This window comes from Salvelinus alpinus, chromosome 10 (assembly GCF_045679555.1).
Source record: "Salvelinus alpinus chromosome 10, SLU_Salpinus.1, whole genome shotgun sequence".
Classification (NCBI taxonomy): domain Eukaryota; kingdom Metazoa; phylum Chordata; class Actinopteri; order Salmoniformes; family Salmonidae; genus Salvelinus; species Salvelinus alpinus.
Window position 1 is genome coordinate 57,546,600 of NC_092095.1, and position 17,637 is coordinate 57,564,236.

At 43.1% G+C, this 17,637-nt stretch overlaps 4 protein-coding genes across 5 annotated transcripts; 1 reads left to right on the top strand and 3 right to left on the bottom strand.

Moving 5' to 3' along the window:
- Positions 1–313: 313 nt before the first annotated feature.
- On the bottom strand, positions 314–1,982 carry LOC139532952 (coiled-coil domain-containing protein 122). Its single transcript, XM_071331096.1, is given in 6 exon segments — positions 314–518; positions 782–898; positions 1,061–1,122; positions 1,125–1,465; positions 1,607–1,631; positions 1,949–1,982. Coding segments are annotated over 6 exon segments (726 nt in total). The 3' UTR covers positions 314–371.
- A 3,256-nt stretch (positions 1,983–5,238) lies between these two features.
- On the bottom strand, positions 5,239–9,897 carry LOC139532377 (tumor necrosis factor ligand superfamily member 10-like). Of its 2 annotated transcripts, none has more exons than XM_071329859.1 (2): positions 9,770–9,897; positions 5,239–6,183 (listed from the first exon to the last, which is right to left on the bottom strand). In XM_071329859.1, the coding sequence occupies exons 1-2, from the start codon at positions 9,782–9,784 to the stop codon at positions 5,548–5,550; spliced, it is 651 nt and encodes a 216-aa protein (XP_071185960.1). In that variant the 5' UTR covers positions 9,785–9,897; the 3' UTR covers positions 5,239–5,547. The 2 variants fall into 2 exon arrangements, with proteins under 2 accessions (XP_071185960.1, XP_071185959.1); XM_071329858.1 differs by lacking the exon at positions 9,770–9,897 and adding an exon at positions 7,321–7,649.
- On the top strand, positions 7,726–11,168 carry mtrf1 (mitochondrial translational release factor 1). The gene is made up of 9 exons (XM_071329856.1): positions 7,726–8,217; positions 8,424–8,521; positions 8,613–8,694; positions 8,816–8,923; positions 9,041–9,213; positions 9,285–9,402; positions 9,576–9,712; positions 9,801–9,899; positions 10,021–11,168. Exons 1-9 carry the CDS (start codon positions 7,863–7,865, stop codon positions 10,129–10,131), a joined length of 1,281 nt encoding a protein of 426 aa, XP_071185957.1. The 5' UTR covers positions 7,726–7,862; the 3' UTR covers positions 10,132–11,168.
- On the bottom strand, positions 10,688–17,476 carry wbp4 (WW domain binding protein 4). The gene is given in 11 exon segments (XM_071329857.1): positions 10,688–11,693; positions 11,897–12,090; positions 12,220–12,360; positions 12,363–12,427; positions 12,519–12,594; positions 12,749–12,819; positions 14,127–14,324; positions 14,658–14,784; positions 15,162–15,224; positions 15,498–15,570; positions 17,342–17,476. Coding segments are annotated over 11 exon segments (1,233 nt in total). The 5' UTR covers positions 17,344–17,476; the 3' UTR covers positions 10,688–11,470.
- Between the last annotated feature and the right edge of the window lie 161 nt (positions 17,477–17,637).

Consider the following 17,637-nt stretch of genomic DNA (forward strand, 5'->3'; position numbering starts at 1 on the left):
TGACTGACAGTGATTATTGTCTTCTATACAGTAACACGGGAATAGTTGCTATTTCTTGGTTGACACCATTGCCCTCTGCTGGCCAGTGAGTGTCACAGCTTTATCTCTAAATTCAGGGGGAAACACAAGTTATTTGTAATGGGGAGGGAAAGCCAGTTTTCTGTAAAAAAAATGCTTTTGTTTAATGGCTTTCCAATTCATTACTGTCACTTAAAAAACTATGAGAGAGAAAATTGTCAAATAGAAAATGAACAGCAATAAAACTGTTATGCACAGACCTACACTAGGGCTGAAGTATGTCTTGGCTTGGGAAAACTCCTAGCCTTAGGTCATACTACAAAACATACAGTTTTATGAACCAGAATGCTAACTTATGGCACCTCGAGGTGTCTCTTGAGGTCCTGGATCTCTCTCTCCATGTGGTAGATATCATCAGACAACTGCCTGTGGCCGGACTGGGCCTTCATCAGTTGGCAGTGGAGACGCTTCACGATGGCATCGTACCGTCTGTTCTGGATCTGAGAACAACACACTTGGGTTTTAAACAGATATTGTACTTTTTGATTTTTGTTGACATTGTCTTGCATTTCTTTCCTTTTTGCATGTACACCACTTTGAGCTGCATGTTCGAAAGGTACCAGATAAAAAGTTATTTTTATTATGAATACTGTACATGGTGGGTCTTTATCTAACATAAACTGTCTGGAGTGAGTTATTTTCTGTTGGATTAGAGGAAAAAGGGGGTAAGTGAGCATCTGACAACAGGGATTCACTACCGTACCTCGATATGCTTATTGATCAGTGTGTGACTCTCAAACTCCTTCAAGATGAGCTCTCTTCTCTCAGTCACCATCTTCCTCTGGTCTGAGATCTGCCCCCTCATGTCATCCATCTCTTTCTGTCAAGAGATTGCAGTTTTATTACTGATTCACGATAACAACTTGCGAACAGATGAAGTGGAGAAGACAGGGATCACAGGACAAAATGAACATGTTTTTTTAACGTATCCCATATGACTGTAATCTGTCAACATCTACACTGGTTCCTCAGCTGCTCTGACCTGTGCCTGCTTCACAGCGTTCCCCTCTGGGTTTTCCAGGTCGGCCCTCAGCTCCTCTCTGTGAGCACTCTGACCAGAGCCCTCTTCTCCACTAGCTCCCTGTGAGCCCTCGTCTGGCTCTCCGCTTGCAAGACGGCTGTCCGGTGGCCCTCCATCTTGTTCCGGTAGGTGTTGTAACCGGCCAGCACGCAGCTGGAGTTGTCCTCCTCTTCCTCGATCAGCAGTCGGAGCTCTGTGTTTTCGTTGTAGACGGTGATGGAACGCAAGCCCAGGTCTTGCAGGTGTTCCGTCTCACCCTCCAGGATGAGAATCTGCCTCACGTTGGATTTTAACTCCACTTCAGCTTCTTTGCCTTTCTTCTCAATGTCTGATAGTATGGCCTGGTAGCAGATGAAAACAGCATTGCTTTACACTGAGTGTTAAAACAAATGCTCTAATATTAATGTTGCATGGAAAATGTATATAATGTAAGCAGCAATAATTACAGTGTTCCTGGAGTTTTAAAATGTTACTGGTCAGTGTGTTAGCAGGTAAGGAGAGATTCACCTGGAGAGCTGAGCACTTGTTTCTCCTGGAGGGCCACAATCTGGGCATATCCTTGTTGAGAGACGTCTTCTAAAGCTTGTGTTAGAGAGAAGTCAGGCCCTCCGTGTGTCTCTACAGCAATACATGGAAGGGACGCTGTCACGTCTGAAGAAATAATGTGGTTTGTTATTAGTTAAGCTAGCTAGCTTCCTAAATTAGCTTGTTGTAGTCCTACTAACGTTAGCTCTTTAGTAGCCCCAACCCCAACAACTTTAGGCATACTTTCTGCTGTTTTAGCAAAGCTTCCCAAGATAATACAGATAGTCCAACATTTTATAAGGAATTTGCTATATGTTTTCTTGCCATTTTCCACCGTCATCCCAGCAGAGTTGGCCATGTTGACACGTTTGTTGTTGTGCGCGAAACAGAGTTGATTTTCGCGCTCAGCTCAGCACGTGCGTCTCTTGGCCTGGCGGACGTTCTTGGGGGGTTTCCGTTGTGATTCCCCCAATACGCCCCATATTGACTGACTTCACCTTTGCCGAGTAAAACAATATACTTATGTTAAGAATTAAACAATTAAAGAAACCACAAGTTCGGACACACCCAAAGAGTTCCATTGAATTGAGTGGCTCATCTTCATTTTCCAGATATTGGAGAAACGTTCATTTGTGCCATTCCCTCTCAAAATGTAGGGGAAATAAATAGTGATTGTTATTAAAATCCATTAGTCAGTGAAGTAAACTAAGGGAAATGTGGCCCTAATTTTCGTATTAATTTATTTTACAATGGATTGCCAGATGTCCGGATTTGATTATATATATAATTTGTATGTGATAAATGACAGGTTTCTGGTGGTATGAGACAGTATAAATGTCAGTAATGTGTATTTACATGTTTCTTTGTTCCCAGTGTGAGGCCATAGCCTACTGGTTAGGTCCACAAGTGGTGTTTTAGGGTTAGCGAATAAAGTAGGGACCATTCTCTCTCTCGCTCTCTCTATACCTTTATAAATCTAATTTACGATATGAAAAGACGGCAGTTATGGAGAAAATGTGTCTGTAGGCTATTTGATTGCACACAGCAGCACTCCAGGATATGTACTCAGTCACCCATTTTGTTTCCTTACTAAAACCAGAATATTGGAAGGATATAAGTGTAGTATCTGGGATCTACATCTGTTTATATTAGTTACTATGCTGTTACTAAGCAGTGATGTATTACGGCAGTGTTACGTTACTACACCTAATAGGAAATGCACATGCGCACTATTGTGCCGGGGGCTGTAGAGCACGAGAGGTTTTGACTAAACGAAAACTAACTGTACTCCCGTCTCCTGCCTGGTCATTTCTCCACAACACAAATATTACAATAAGGAAGCCAGTACTGATACATCCCCATTACGCTTCCATGCACACTTCCTGTAAGTGTGTGCGCGTGTGTGATGGGATCAAGTCCTTTCAGTTTTTGTGCAGCCTACTGGAAATGTATTGCGACCATCCAGATGAACAAAACAAGGTTTCTTTCCCAGGCCCATGCAGCCTATAAAGCCATGACCCAGTAGGATTTGGCTGTGAAGGCGCTAGCTGGGCTGAAAGCTGGTGAGGGACCCACCATTTGCTAAACAATAGCCGATAGATTTGATTTATTAGCACAGGTCCTGACAGTTATTTGTGCTGGTGTAAGCGATGTGAAATGGCTAGCTAGGTAGCGGTGGTGCGCGCTAGCAGCCTTTTAGTCGGTGACGTCACTTGCTCTGAAACCTTGAAGTAGTGGTTCCCCTTGCTCTGCAAGAGCCGCGGCCTTTGTGGAGTGATGGGTAACGATGCTTCGTGGGTGACTGTTGTTGATGTGTGCAGAGGGTCCCTGGTTTGCGCCCGGTTTGAGGGAACGGACTAAAGTTAAAACTGTTACACTGGTGGATGTAAATATTTTGTTTGGGTTTGTTTGCGCACTAAAAATAGCAAATTGTTTGAACGTGATGACAGTTGGAGTTCCCCATTTGTGGTTGAATGCTTAGGTATAGGGAAAACACTGGGCTATTATTGTTAACATGTTTGCCTCCAGATGCTAAAGTTCTGAGTTATTAGCTGCTGTGGTTTCTGAGTCTTGTGGCTTTATAGAGACACGTTTACGGTGTACGCAATAGGTACAGGTGTGTGCCGGTGCCCCATAACCAGTTCTGAAAACAAAACCTATGTGCTGCAGTGAACATCATGATCTTATAGGCTATTGAGCCATTACATCCTATGCACTTTTTATGCGTTTGAATTTCTCATGTGTGTTTGATTAAATAGAGCCCTCCTCAGTCAATCTCAGTCTGTCCCATAGACACAACAGGATAAACTGTATGTATGACTCAACAGGGTGCTCCCCCTCCCTCCTACTGTCCCTCCCTTCCTCCAATCCCACCCTCCATCTGTGACTCAATATAACCACAACTATTTCCTGTCTGGTTCCCTGACATTGTCTCTCATTCCCTGTGTTTCATCAGCACTAAAACGTGTGTGCCAAAGAGACGGTTTTGACTAGGTCACAGGTGTTCCTGTTTTTACCCTAGTCTGCATTGTGTCAACACAACAAAACATTAACTAAAAGTATCTGTTGCTATTATTTTGTCCACTCCATCCTTCCTCAAAATAGGAAGAGAGACAGTGAAGAGGGGATGGATGGAGATACAGTACCATTAATAGCTCTAAAACAGGGGTTGTTGGCTGTGGGTGGTCAACTACATTAATACCCTGTTATTCATCTCATCTGCTGTTATTTGGGCTACCTGTGTTTTGAGGTGAATACTGAGGTTTCCATGTGTTTGATGCCATTCCATTTGCTCCGTTCCATACATTATTATGAGCTGTCCTCCCCTCAGCAGCCTCTACTGATTTGAAGTATAGTAATTTGATGGCATCAGCAGTTTTACAAATTAAACCTTTATTGAAAGCCTAGCTGATTCGTGTACTATTGTTGCCCATTTTCTGAAAGGTTATAGAGTGGTGCCAGCTATATGCCAGACTGAAAACAAATGAAACAGTCTTTGTTTCGGTGGACGACTTTAATACTCTCTTAACAGTGCAACTGTAGAGCTGAGATGATGTAGTTAGGTGGCGTTAATGCACGCTTTGACATGGAAATGACATGGGAGTGAAGAAAGCTTTCAAGGGAAACATAGTGTATGTGTGTTGAATTGTTCTAATCCAAGCATGGACAGATCGATTCCTCACTTTTCAAATGGATTTTCATGTGAAGAAGGCAAACTGAGCATAGTAATGACATTACGCGTCAACAAAAGAGTATCTCATTTCATTTCAATCAGAGACATGAGGCGAGGTGGGGGATCGGCAGGACTATAGGGGTCAGTGAAATCAGGGAATGAGTAAGGAGCGTAGGGGGCCTCTAAATGTGCATGACACAGCACTCCCAGCATGCAACACTAATTGGAGTTATTCCCTTCTAACCACAGAAAGCACATCAAATCGAGGCGCCCTGCGCTCGTACGCCTGAGGGACAGTGTCAAGTTTTCAGAGGTCTGCTGAGGTAAAACAGTCTCTCAGGGTGAAACGTAATGGTCTAATGGTATCCCTGTTTTCCTATCAAATGGGTTGAAGCATGGCAATATTGGTGATAATAACAGAGCATTTATCATCTCTCTCCTGTATTTTTACAATTGTATATGGCTTTATTGGAATGTTCTATAAACACAAAAAACTGAACACAGAATTGAATACGAGAGACATCAGAAAATACATTAATATTGAAAACTTCGTAAAACTAAATTAAAAGTAAGCCAAATTCAGTTTGTTTTCGCAGTATAAAAATACAAAAATCTATTCCATATGCAGACAGTCCAGCTATCTAACAGATATGAATTCCACCTCATCTACAGCCCTGAGCTGGGAATGGGATTAAAGAGATATCAGTTACTAATTTATCAATTAAGTGCCCTGCGTCTCCTTCCTCATTCATCATCTGCTGATTCTGAAGGCCCCGAAGTAGCTTCCCTCAGCTTCCGGGTCCAGCAGCCAGGAGTTGGACACGCTGACATAGATACTGTCCCCGGGCCCCAGGGGGAAAGCCCCTCCTTGCTGCTGACACCACATGTGGTAGTGGCCCCTCTGCCAGTGCCTGGTGCTGCCGCTTTTCATCAGCACAGCTGGCTTGGGGGGGGCACTGTGACTGTGACGCTCGTGGAACACGTATTGTATAAGAAGGGCACCAGCCCCGGCCCCAGCCCCATCTACTCTGTGAATGCTAGGCTCTGCTGAAACCCCCCTTCTCCCTGGTGCATGAGACTCAGACTCCAACAGTGACTCCTCTACCTGGTCGTAGTACCTGAAGCAGGTTTTGGCGTAGATGTAGTACAGGCCTCCCTCGCGGACCAGGATCCTGCCGTCATGGTACCTGATCTTGGACAGGTGTCCATGGGCGTAGTCCCAGTGGATCATGGTGTTCTGGATGTCTCTCTGGATGTGCCCACTGGGAGGCTGAATGGGCAGGTGGGCTGATGGTGTGACCTCCCTGGGGTTTTTTGGGCACCTCTGTGACTCCCCTCTCTGGAGGTCGTCCGAAGTCTCAACTAGGGCTGGTCCGGTCTGGGTGACCTGAAGTTGCCAACAGAGACAGCGGCAAGAGAGGTTAGAGGTCACAGTAGCCCAAATCCCTCATTGGGCATCGATAAACTGCTGTTAGATGCATTTATAGAGTTATTGACCACTTGTCACTTAATTTTTTTTACTGCAGTAGGCTAAATCAGGGTCACACAGTGTATTTCTTGGTAGTCTTAAACAAATCTACTTTGAAACAAGTATTCACCTTCACACACATGGTTGTGGGCTTAAAAAGAAGACATCTGCACCATGTCAGATATAGAGTTGAAATGTATTACATTTTGAGCTTGCATTTCAATATTACCCTTTATATACATGACAGAAGACTGAAATATAACAAAACCGTTTGACATAGAAATATCGGATTTTCTGCAGGTTTTTGAAATAATGTTTATTAATTATGAAAAATATGAATAACATTCCACCCATGAGGCCACTAGGTCACTTTATATGTACAGTATATACTGTATTCTAGTCATAGCTCATCCTATATAACTACTGCTGTACACACATTTTCTATTGATATACTGTCCCTACTGTCTATACACACCAATATACATATTTATATTCCGGACTCTGACATTGTTTATTCTGATATTTCTTAATTTCTTTCTTTTTACTTTTTGGATTATGTGTATATTGTTTTGTATTGTTAGGTATTACTGCACTGTTGGAGCTAGAAACACAAGCATTTCGCTGCACCTGCGATAACATCTGCAAATCTGTGTAAACCAATCAACTTTTATTTGATTTGTTGCTCTCTTGTAATACATAAGGCTACTTTGTAAGCCATAAGCAGCAATAGCCAGTAAAACCGTCCATACAATATGAAACACTTTGCCTCTGTTTGAAGTTTAATGTGTTATAGATGTTGTGGTGAGAGAGCAACCACTTGAAATGGATTACATTTAGTGCAATGTGTATTTGTGGCAATCATTGTATATACTTTTTTTGTCCAATGTTTTCTTGCAGCACCTGCAAACTGTTATGACAATAACTTTTTTCTTACAAAATACAACTTTGTGCTATAGAATTACATAGATTTTATGATAATTTTTTAGAGGAGACTCTTGGTATAATCCAATCTAAGAGACCTATGCAGTAGTATCTGTATTACTATGATTACCTTACCTGTTGAAGATGACCTGTCAAGTGAAGTACAACAGCAACACTTGATACCACTTGAAGTAATCCCATGAAAACGACTGTACCAATAAGAGTTCTGTTTGAAGTTGGTTCTGTTCTCCTGAGCTGCTGAATTCTTGGCAGGCTGCTTTCCATTTCTTAAAGATCCGTTTAATACTGAACGTTAAATATCCACTGTGTTTCATAAAAACAGACCCGATGTTAGGCTATGCTTTCCCCGAGATATGTTTGTATTTCAGTGTATTCTCATTACCAATAGAAGTTTTAGGAGGTAGTTTTCTCAGTTCAGTACCCCCTCTTTGAGGACCAATCAGATTACAGATGAATTTAAATCGCATTATAACACCACCAGGGGTGCTGTTGTAAAATACTGTGCGAAAAACATTATTTATGACTACATATCCCAGAATTCAACACCACTCTTTGACCTTGCTGGAAGCGTGATTATATTCTTTACAATGTTACTAAATATGAGATGATAAACGCATGTAACCAGTTTACACTTACTTCGTATACACTGTAGCCAGATGCTTATGCAGAAATATATTCGACTGTGTGGCTCGTGCGCCCGCCTCATCTCGCCCCTCCACATGCGCAAGAGAATATGGAAGGAACTAGCAAATCGATCACTCGTATCATCAAGACGTTATTGTAACAATCATTTGGGAGATTTATACAGGAATGAGTCTGTACAAAGATATCTTCGGCAGCTTGTGGAAGAGTACAGAGATGTCACCAAAACATTACAACATGGGTTTCTCAACGAGCCCGCCAGGAAAGAGTTGAACAAGAGACAGGTGGGACTTTCACCAGTGGCCACTGCGTTTCAGAGCGCTGAACACGCCGTGAAAGACCTAGAGGAGGTTGAAACTCTGCTTCAGAGTAAGTAAGCTGTGTTCTGTTTTGTGTATTTTGTTAATTGCTAACTAGCTAGTGGTCTTTTTGTATCTTCCTTTCATAAGTGTCTGTAACGCCTGCGTGCCGCAATGACCAGAAGAGGTCGCCATGCTTCAATAACAATGTGCTAACTGAAATGTGTCATGTATCTGAAAATGTTGTACAGAGTCATCCATATTGTCCTTTTACAGGGACAGTCGGTTCCAAAGAGGAAGACCGACAAATGGTCCAGCTACTGAAAGAGGAACAAGCACAGATCACCCAAAGAATCGAGTCATTGAGAAAAGATGTACGAACAGACATTAGACACAGAACATTTTCAATGTCTGCCTTGGTCAGTCTGGAACTTGATGAGAAAATCTGAATTCATATTCCCCCAGTTGATCCAGACACTAGTACCCAGTGACCCACACGACACCAGTAATGTCCTTCTGGAGGTGGTAACAGGGCGGACAACAGGAGGTGAGTCAGTGAACTGTAATTACTCAATGAACAGCATAGGCCATGGACAATGGCTCTCCATTACACTCCTGGTCCTAATGCTAATGTATGTCCCCTCTCTGGTACACATGTTTTGATCCAGGTGACATCTGTCAACAGTTCACCAGAGAGATGTTTGACATGTACCAAGGCCTTGCCAGCTACAAGAACTGGGACTTTGAGATCTTCAACTACACACCTGCTGAATATGGTAATGCTTCTCTTCTGTCTGTCCTACTGTCTCTGTGTTTTATGGGTCACTGGATGAAAGTGTCTGCGTGTATGTATGATTGATTGGTGTGTTTATTGTCTGATTTGATTCACTCAGGTGGACTGCACCATGCGGCAGTAAGGATAGCGGGGGAGAGTGTGTACCGGCGTCTGAAGCATGAGGGAGGGACACACCGGGTCCAGAGGATCCCCGAGGTGGGCCTGTCCTCCAGGATGCAACGCATTCACACAGGAACCATGACCGTCATCGTCCTGCCACAACCCAGCGAGGTACACCTGTCTGTCTGCCCCTATCTGTCTTGTCTGTCTGAACGATAATACATTGGGATTCTGTTTTGTAGCTGGACATCAGCATTGACCCTAAGGACCTGCGGGTTGATACGTTCAGATCGAGAGGGGCGGGAGGTCAAAGTGTCAACACAACGGACAGTGCTGTCCGAATAGTACACCTGCCAACAGGTAAGAGCTTACAGTTCGGGGAGACAGAATATGTATTGAAAATCCACTTTAAGAATATTTTTTATATCTTTATTGAAAACCAATGGCACTTCTCAATTCTTGATTTTGAATTGCTCTCCTGATATTGACTGAATTGAAATGGAATTTCTGACTGACCCCTGCTCTGACCCTAGGTACGGTGGCAGAGTGTCAGACATCCCGCTCTCAGCTGCAGAACCGTGACACGGCCCTGCGCGTGCTGAAGGCCCGCCTCTACCAGAGCATGATGGGTAGAGAGACGGAGCAGAGACTTACGGCACGCAAACAGCAGGTGATCCCCGACACACAGTCCCATCCAAATGCTTTACTGTCCCCCTCCTCAACTCACCTCAGAGCCATTCATGTTACTCCTTCTCCAGGTGGGCACTCGCTCCCAGTCGGAGAGGATTCGCACCTACAACTTTAGCCAGGACCGCGTGACAGATCACCGGACTGGCTATGTGACCAGAGATATCAAGGTGGGCTTCTAACTATGCAAACAAGCAGTCTATAATGGAAGTTGATTTGTTGTGTAATGCTTGTCATGCTTTTACATGTAGGTAATAGTTGGTTAATGTGTCTTCTGTATTCTCTTGGCAGGAGTTCATGAGGGGCGGGGAGCCACTGGATGATCTGATCTCAGAGCTGTTGGAACACGGAGACAAGGAGGCTCTGCTGGACCTGGTGGTGACCTGCAGTCAGAGATACTGACTCAAGACAGTGTGACGCCTTAGTTCTGGGAGCTAGCTGACATGACCCACTGCTGCAGCACTGACAGGAGAACAGTCATGGAACCAGTGGCGCGAACACTGATCCTGGTTCAGTTTGTGAAAGAATGGCGACTGGGTGGAGAAAAGAGAGCAGAGAGAGCCTGGCTGCAGATAACCCAGCTCTTTAACCAGTCTCAAGCATGTGCACAATTACACCCTAGCATCTTAATAAAGTCCTAAAATGTTACTGAAAATAGTTTGTGATGAGCCCTGATCCTATTGGGTGTGTCAGAGCTATGTTTCAGCCCAACACACACGCTCTAATCTCAAGCACCCAGGCTGTCTGGCAGCTGGCCAGCCATGGCATCAGTATCTCTCCTACACAGCCATAGCAATGAGCGTGTATTGGCACCAATGAAGGGTTGTATTACCTTCGAGGCTACTCGAGCCCCTGTGAAATGTTTGAGTTGCTTTGACGGAAGTCTGCAAAATAAATCCATGGAAGACTATTGATTACTAAAGGCTGATGGACTAAAGGAAGAAGCATAGAGAAAATGTCCACACCAGCAGAATATATATTCAAGTACAATATTTCATCAATCATACTGTAGAAAACTTGCTTTGCATTCTCCTTCTCGCATACTCCAACCATGCTGGTACGGTTCAGGGCTGGGTTTCCCCAAAGCATCGTAGCACTAGGATCATGTTAATTCCATTGAAACTAAATAGACAAAAGATGACCTTAGTGCTAAGATGGGTTTGGGAGACCCAGGCCTGAGCATGTACTGGTGGTGATGTGGAAAATGACAACCACCACCACAGTAAGGACATCACAGCGGTCCTTCACAAGCCATCCAGAAATTATCCCGTTAAAAATACATCACACACGCATAACAAAATATCTCTGGGAATGATATTGTCTGTGTCTGTCACGGCTGTATGCTATTCAACTCAAATAAAAAAGCAGGAGGGCATCAGGCATTTAAAAAGGAAATTGTAAAGAGTAAGACAAACACTTCAAGTTAGGACGGCTAAAGCCACTGATCCAGCTTGTTTCAGACGTCTGCTTGTCCTATTCAACCCCAAAAGCTGCGGATATACTGTAACTTGGGTGATTGATGGGTAAAATTCAACCTGAACAATTATGAAATGATGGCATCTTGGTGAGTAGCTAACTCGGGTTCTCTAGCCCACAGGGACCTGACCTGCGTATCCAGGTATTGATATGACGTTGCTAGAATTGTCCCATTACACAATAACAACAGTCTCCAACAACATCCCCCAGCTTGTCAAGCCTTGTGTCTGTTTAAAAAGAGTTCATATCTGAGTTAGCCTGGGTATTAGTCATCATCTCCCCGTTGCCTCAGGCTCCTGGAGGATTTCCCGTTCTCTGCTTTCCTCTTCCTGAACGTGGCCCCGGCTCCCGACGCGGGGCCACCCTCGTCGCCCAGAGAGGTGATGATACGCTCCCTAAACTTGGGTTTGGGCTCAGGTGGCAGCTCCGTGGGAGCGGGGGCGCTAGCTGCACCTTCCACCTGTGGTAGCTGCAGGTCCACTTTCTCACTGGAGGAGAGAACATGGGTGGTGGTGGGTGGGGTATAGAGCAGATAGGTGAGTTATTAGTTTAGCATTTAATTAGGCACACAACAACAAGTTGGCTAAAGTAGAGACAGACTAGCAACAGGGTCCTGTTCATTAAGGCAAACTGTAACAAAAGCTCATAGTTAAATCCAAATGAAGACATTGACAGTACAACAGTCTCTTACTAAGGCTCTTCTTCTTCCTGTATCTGCTCCCAGGCTCCGTAAGGGTTGGTCTTCCTGGGCTTCTTAACAGCAGGCCTCTCCTCTTTCTCCTCAGGCACAGCTGCCGGTGGGTCTTTGGCCCCTTCGTCTCCCTTCCCCCCATCATCATCCTCACCATCTTTATCCTCTCCCTCCTTGTCTGAAGGCGGTGTATTCTTTTTGTGGGGAGAGCAAATGATTATTGAAATGATCGCCAGTCACCATGACTCAAATCCTAAACTAATGCCCACTATTGTTTGTGCCCATTCACTACCAATGGGGTTGTATTGAGAACTCAGTCTCACCCTGAACTGAATCTTGGTGACCTGTTTGGAATCCTCCCCCTTCCCGGCTCCGTTGGTACTGTTGGAGCTGTCCTCCCCAGAGAGGGGTTCTGGCTGCAGGGCTGATGAGTCATCTATCCCTGGGGGGCCCACTGTCTCTCCTCTGGACCCGGCTCAGAACCAGACTCACCACCGGCAGGGAGATCTGCAGGTCTTTCCCAGCTGGACTCTGTCAGTGTGGGGGAGACATCAAAACTATGTCAAACATAATTATGTCAAACATACATCATTCTTGTCATCACCTGTCTTTACAGACTGACCTCCAGTCTCTGTGTTGTAGTAGTATGTAAATCCATCAGGACTGACGGCCTCCATCCAGGCACTACCTAAGGAGATCTACAGAAAAAAAAGTGTGTTCATACCAGGACTTGAATGCATTACCTCGGTACATTACACTGACTCTAAACATATCAAATGGGTAACAACATACAAGAGACTTCCTGGTGAAATGAAAGGTATTAAGAAAAATACATTAAAAAGTAGTGTCTACCTCAGTTTGACCAGGCTGTGGAGAGGGTGTGCTCTTTCCCTGTAACCCATATGGTTTGTCCCACTGAGATTCTGAAAAGATATAAAAACACAATGCTTCAGGAGAAAGGTGAATGGTCCTAGGTGTATGTTCAAAACTGATTTATTAAAAGTCACAGTCGGACTTTTAACCCGTCATCTCTGATATCTGCGGAGTTGTTGTGGTCTTCAGCCTACCCAGGGTTCGTACGGATAGTTGCAAACCAAATTCAAGGGCTTTCGAGGACCATCAATTTGTAATAGTTCCTATTATGCAATTGTTTCTATTCGTCACCAGATGGCGGTATATTTGCCAAAACCTACGGTATATTTCGCTACTACCTTAGAAGCTCTACTCAATAATACGTGTTTCACTACTTATTTACTACATACATTAGTGGTAAATCAGTACTGATGATGTAATTTGAGTAGTGATGAGCAGAGTTTTGGGACATGCCTTCTTGTGAACACACATTTCTTATTCGCATTACTACAACTCCAGCTTTATGTCAGTATTGTAATTTTATTCGGCATTTGGGAATCTACTACTTAATAGCTACGGAAAAGCATCTTGCTTCTGACTGGCAGCTTTAGAGTCGCCGGTCGGGAGAAGGGTGGGCTGTGTGAGGAAAACGGCACGTGAACGGCAACCAGAACAGCAGGAGCACGGCTGCCGCTTGATAAAGTGGAATATCGCAGGCCCCCCTTGAATGAGGAAACAACAAAAAAAGCTCTGGAGAGAAAAAGTCTCATAATGTAGAACTAGTGCAGGATGCAGCGTTGTACCTTTCCCCTCCAGGGCCGATTACACCATGCTCGACATGTCTACGTCTGATGCATTTATTTTCACCTTACACAGTGTGGGTTGGTTAGGTCCAGTGATGAAGTGGTAAGAAAAAGGTGGGTAAACTACACTGAACAAAAATATAAAAGGGTTGGTCCCATGTTTCATTAGCTGAAATAACAGACCCCATAAATGTTCTATTATGCACAAAAGGCTCTGTATTTGCCCAGCATTGTAGCTATCGATGTGACGTTTGGCAGTGCCTAATCAGTCGGTTCTGTACCTGCCTGGCTGAGTGGCAGTGTGGGTAGAATGAGAGAGCTCGCCTGGCAACCAGAGTGCGAAACACATGAAATAAAACTCGGTAGTCTACCTGGAAATGAATTCGTAAGAGCAATATATTTTTCTAATTAACATATTTGATAGTTTTCTGTTCTCCTCCCATTTTAATTCAAGTACTTTTCAAGTACCAACTTGAGAAAATTTCAGATTTTTAAGGTATTCAAGTAATTGAATTTCAGAGTGCCAAATTCAATTACTTTAAACACTTCAAGCACCTTGTGTGAACCTTGCCTACCTCCTGTCATAGAGTTGTAGTAGTATGTGAGTCCTTCGCCTGTCTTTCCCTCCACCCAGTTCTCTGATTCGTTTCTGGGCATCCTCTCCTTTCCAGGCTTTCGCTTCTTTTCTTGTTTTCGAGATGGAGATGGAGATGGAGATGGAGATTGAGATGGAACTGGGCTTGGAGTTTGGGCTTTGGTTTGAGATGGGGAACCTAAGCAAACACACAAAATCACATTGATATATATTAGCCATTTGAGCAGACACTCTTATCCAAAACAACTTACACTGTGTTCTAACAACTTTTTAAAAGCTTCAAGTTTCATTAGTCGTATGTACAGTATACACGTGGTATACATCATCCGACAAAATGCTTACTTGACAGGTTCCTTCTCGACAAAGCAACAACGAGATAATAAAATATAAGAATACAAAAACTATAAGAAACAATGGTAATAAGTTACACACATATTAGACGGTACAAATAAAAACAGACTGGCAGGTTATTAAGTTAGTAAATCAATAAAACACTTAACTAAGAAGTTACCTGATGGTTTTATCCCCAACCTTTTCATATCCTCCTCATAAGCTTTCAGTGCAGCCGCCTCCATCGTTGCAAACTCTTTAGACTGACGATCCTCCTTCTTCGCCTTGTCAATGCTCTTCTTTTGCATCTGTACAGAAGAGAGGCCGGAGTATCAGTCAAGTCACCAATGAGATGACAGCATGGGGTGAGAGTGGCTTATCTGGACCTTATCTCTGCTGAAATACACCACTAGGCCAGCCATTAGGGCTATGCATGCCAAGCTGCGTTTACAACGCATCAATAGTTTCCCTTGCAACAGTGACCCCTGTTGATACCTCTGTGTAATAACGTGTTATCAGCAAACTACATAGAGCCCAGATAGAAAACAGTATAGTCTCAGGTGATTGACAACATTTATGGCATCTGTATTTCTTATGCAGTATGGTAGCTACAACCCTGGCACTGACAGGCACCCATCTTTCTATGTTCCACAAGTGAAGGCAAAACCCAATGATGACAACTCACCTCAGCAATTTTGGCAGCAACATTTTCTTTGTGATTCTTCCCTCGTTCATGAAACTCAACACTCTGCATGAGAAACAAACAAGCACAGGGGTGAATACATGATCAAATCTTGTCCTCAGCCGCAACCCCGTGCAGTCATAACGTAACAGACTACTCTCTCTTTGACACAGATCACCAAGAACAAGTAAGCATTCATTCAACGTTAGAAACATGAGAAGGGCCTAGTCAAAGAGACTGAATAGCTAGCATGATGATTATGCCTGAATGGGTAGCTAGTCAGCTAAGTATAACTTTACATACCGGTGCAAATTACATGACAATTTACTCAACACTCACAGGTTTATTGTCGGCTATCCAGCACTTGCAGTACTGGCAGAATTTCTTCGGCTGGGACTTCCAATATTCCGACCTGAGTAATACAAACAAAATAAACAACTTCATAAACATGTGTTTGAAAGCTGATCAGAATAGCAATTTGGACAGTACACTAAAACACAACCATGGTCATACAAACTGAACTAGCTAGCTAATGTTAGCTAATGAATAGATGCAACAATATGAAATCAAATGTTATTGGTCATGTTATACAACAGGTGTAAACTTTACAGTGAAATGCTAATTTATGAGACAATTCCCTATGGTGCAGAGTTAAAAAGTAAGACATATGTCTACAATGTATGTTTTTTTAATGGACAAAAAATGTGCTTTATATATATATGTATATATATATATATATATGTGTTTTTTTTAAAGAAAAGCACTTAAAAAAAAAATAACATCAAATTGATCAGAAATACACTGTCGACATTGTACATGTTGTAAATGACTATTGTAGCTGGAAACGGCTGATTTTTAATGGAATATCTACATAGGCGAACAGAGGCCCATTATCAGCAACCATCACTCCTGTGTTCCAATGGCAAGTTGGATCCAAGTTTATAATTTTAAAAGGCTAATTGATCATTAGAAAACCATTTTGCAATTATGTTAGCACAGCTGAAAACTGTTATTCTGATTAAAGAAGCAATAAAACTGGCCTTCTTTAGACTAGTTGAGTATCTGGAGTATCAGCATTTGTGGGTTCGATTACAGGCTCAAATGGCCAGAAACAAAGAACTTTCTTCTGAAACTCATCAGTCTATTCTTCTTTTGAGAAATGAAGGCTATTCCATGCGAGAAATTGCCAAGAAACTGAAGATCTCGTACAACGCTGTGTACTACTCCCTTCACAGAACAGCGCAAACTGGCTCTAACCAGAATAGAAAGAGGAGTGGGAGGCCTCGGTGCACAACTGAGCAAGAGGACAAATACATTAGTGTCTAGTTTGAGAAACAGACGTCTCACAAGTCTCGCGAGTACAACTCCGGGATGCTGGCCTTCTAGGCAGAGTTCCTCTGTCCAGTGTCTGTGTTTTTTTGCCCATCTTAATCTTTTCTTTTTATTGGCCAGTCTGACATATGGCTTTTTCTTTGCAACTCTGCCTAGAAGGCAAGCATCCTGGAGTCGCCTCTTCACTGTTGACGTTGAGACTGGTGTTTTGCGGGTACTATTTAATGAAACCTCTGTCCTCCAATGGCACTCTGTTGTCAGTTTAGCCTACATTTCACTGATCTTAGTAGCATTTTACTCCCTGTTTAATATAACACACATATATTAATTATTAATTTCGGTTGCCTATCCTGACGTTAAGTTTGTTCTATAGTTTTGCCGGTAGTCGTGGTAATACAATGACAGTTTAGATGCGATCAACATATCATTTAAACGATGAAAAAGCCTGGAAGGAGAAGAGATGACTAGAAACGATTCGGTTGGCCGTTTTATGTGTGGATTAATTGTCATACATTACCATACATGTTTAATGCTTTTCGACCTGTCCCCAAATTAATGTCATTGGTTCAGAGTTTGTTTTGACATTTTAACCTGCGTGTCGTGATCGCGTTTGGTGTGGGGGGACAAATTACATTTATGCACGATAGGGCACGATGGTGCACGATAGGGCACGATGGTGCACGCGCGCAGCCGGTTTGGGCAAGGTGTTATGGCTTGGGGGTAGAAGCTGTTCAGATGCCTTTTGGTCACAGACTTGGCTCTCCGGTACCAATAACGTTAACGTTACATAGTTAGCTTTAGTAAATCTTAAACGAAATTGCAATGGGTGTGACGTGAAACAAAATACTCACATTGTGTCTTCTGATCCAATATAACGTGAATATAATTAAGGTTAAACAACCTAGCTAGCTACACACAAATGCAGAAAATGTTGAACATTTCTCAACCATCAACACGGCGTCCGTTTCTTATGACGTATATACGGATGTCTTTGAGGGTCAAAACTGGTTGTACTCGCTACTGTTATCGCTTTTATTGGCTTTATTTTGACAACACAGTCGTCTGAAAGTGTCGTTTTAGTCGCAGTTTATTATAAGGAATATGAGAAGAATGGATTGAATGATGTAATTAAATATAAATATGTAGT

What these genes read in the sequence shown, in the direction of transcription:
- LOC139532377 (XM_071329858.1), bottom strand. Translation starts at nt 7,470, where the DNA reads ATGGAAAGCAGCCTGCCAAGAATTCAGCAGCTCAGGAGAACAGAACCA. An exon ending in TGACAGGTCATCTTCAACAG is followed by an intron (nt 6,184 to 7,320) that starts GTAAGGTAATCA and finishes TGGCAACTTCAG; the next exon opens with GTCACCCAGACCGGACCAGC.
- mtrf1 (XM_071329856.1), top strand. Translation starts at nt 7,863, where the DNA reads ATGCTTATGCAGAAATATATTCGACTGTGTGGCTCGTGCGCCCGCCTC. An exon ending in CTACACACCTGCTGAATATG is followed by an intron (nt 8,924 to 9,040) that starts GTAATGCTTCTC and finishes TGATTCACTCAG; the next exon opens with GTGGACTGCACCATGCGGCA. An exon ending in TTACGGCACGCAAACAGCAG is followed by an intron (nt 9,713 to 9,800) that starts GTGATCCCCGAC and finishes CTCCTTCTCCAG; the next exon opens with GTGGGCACTCGCTCCCAGTC.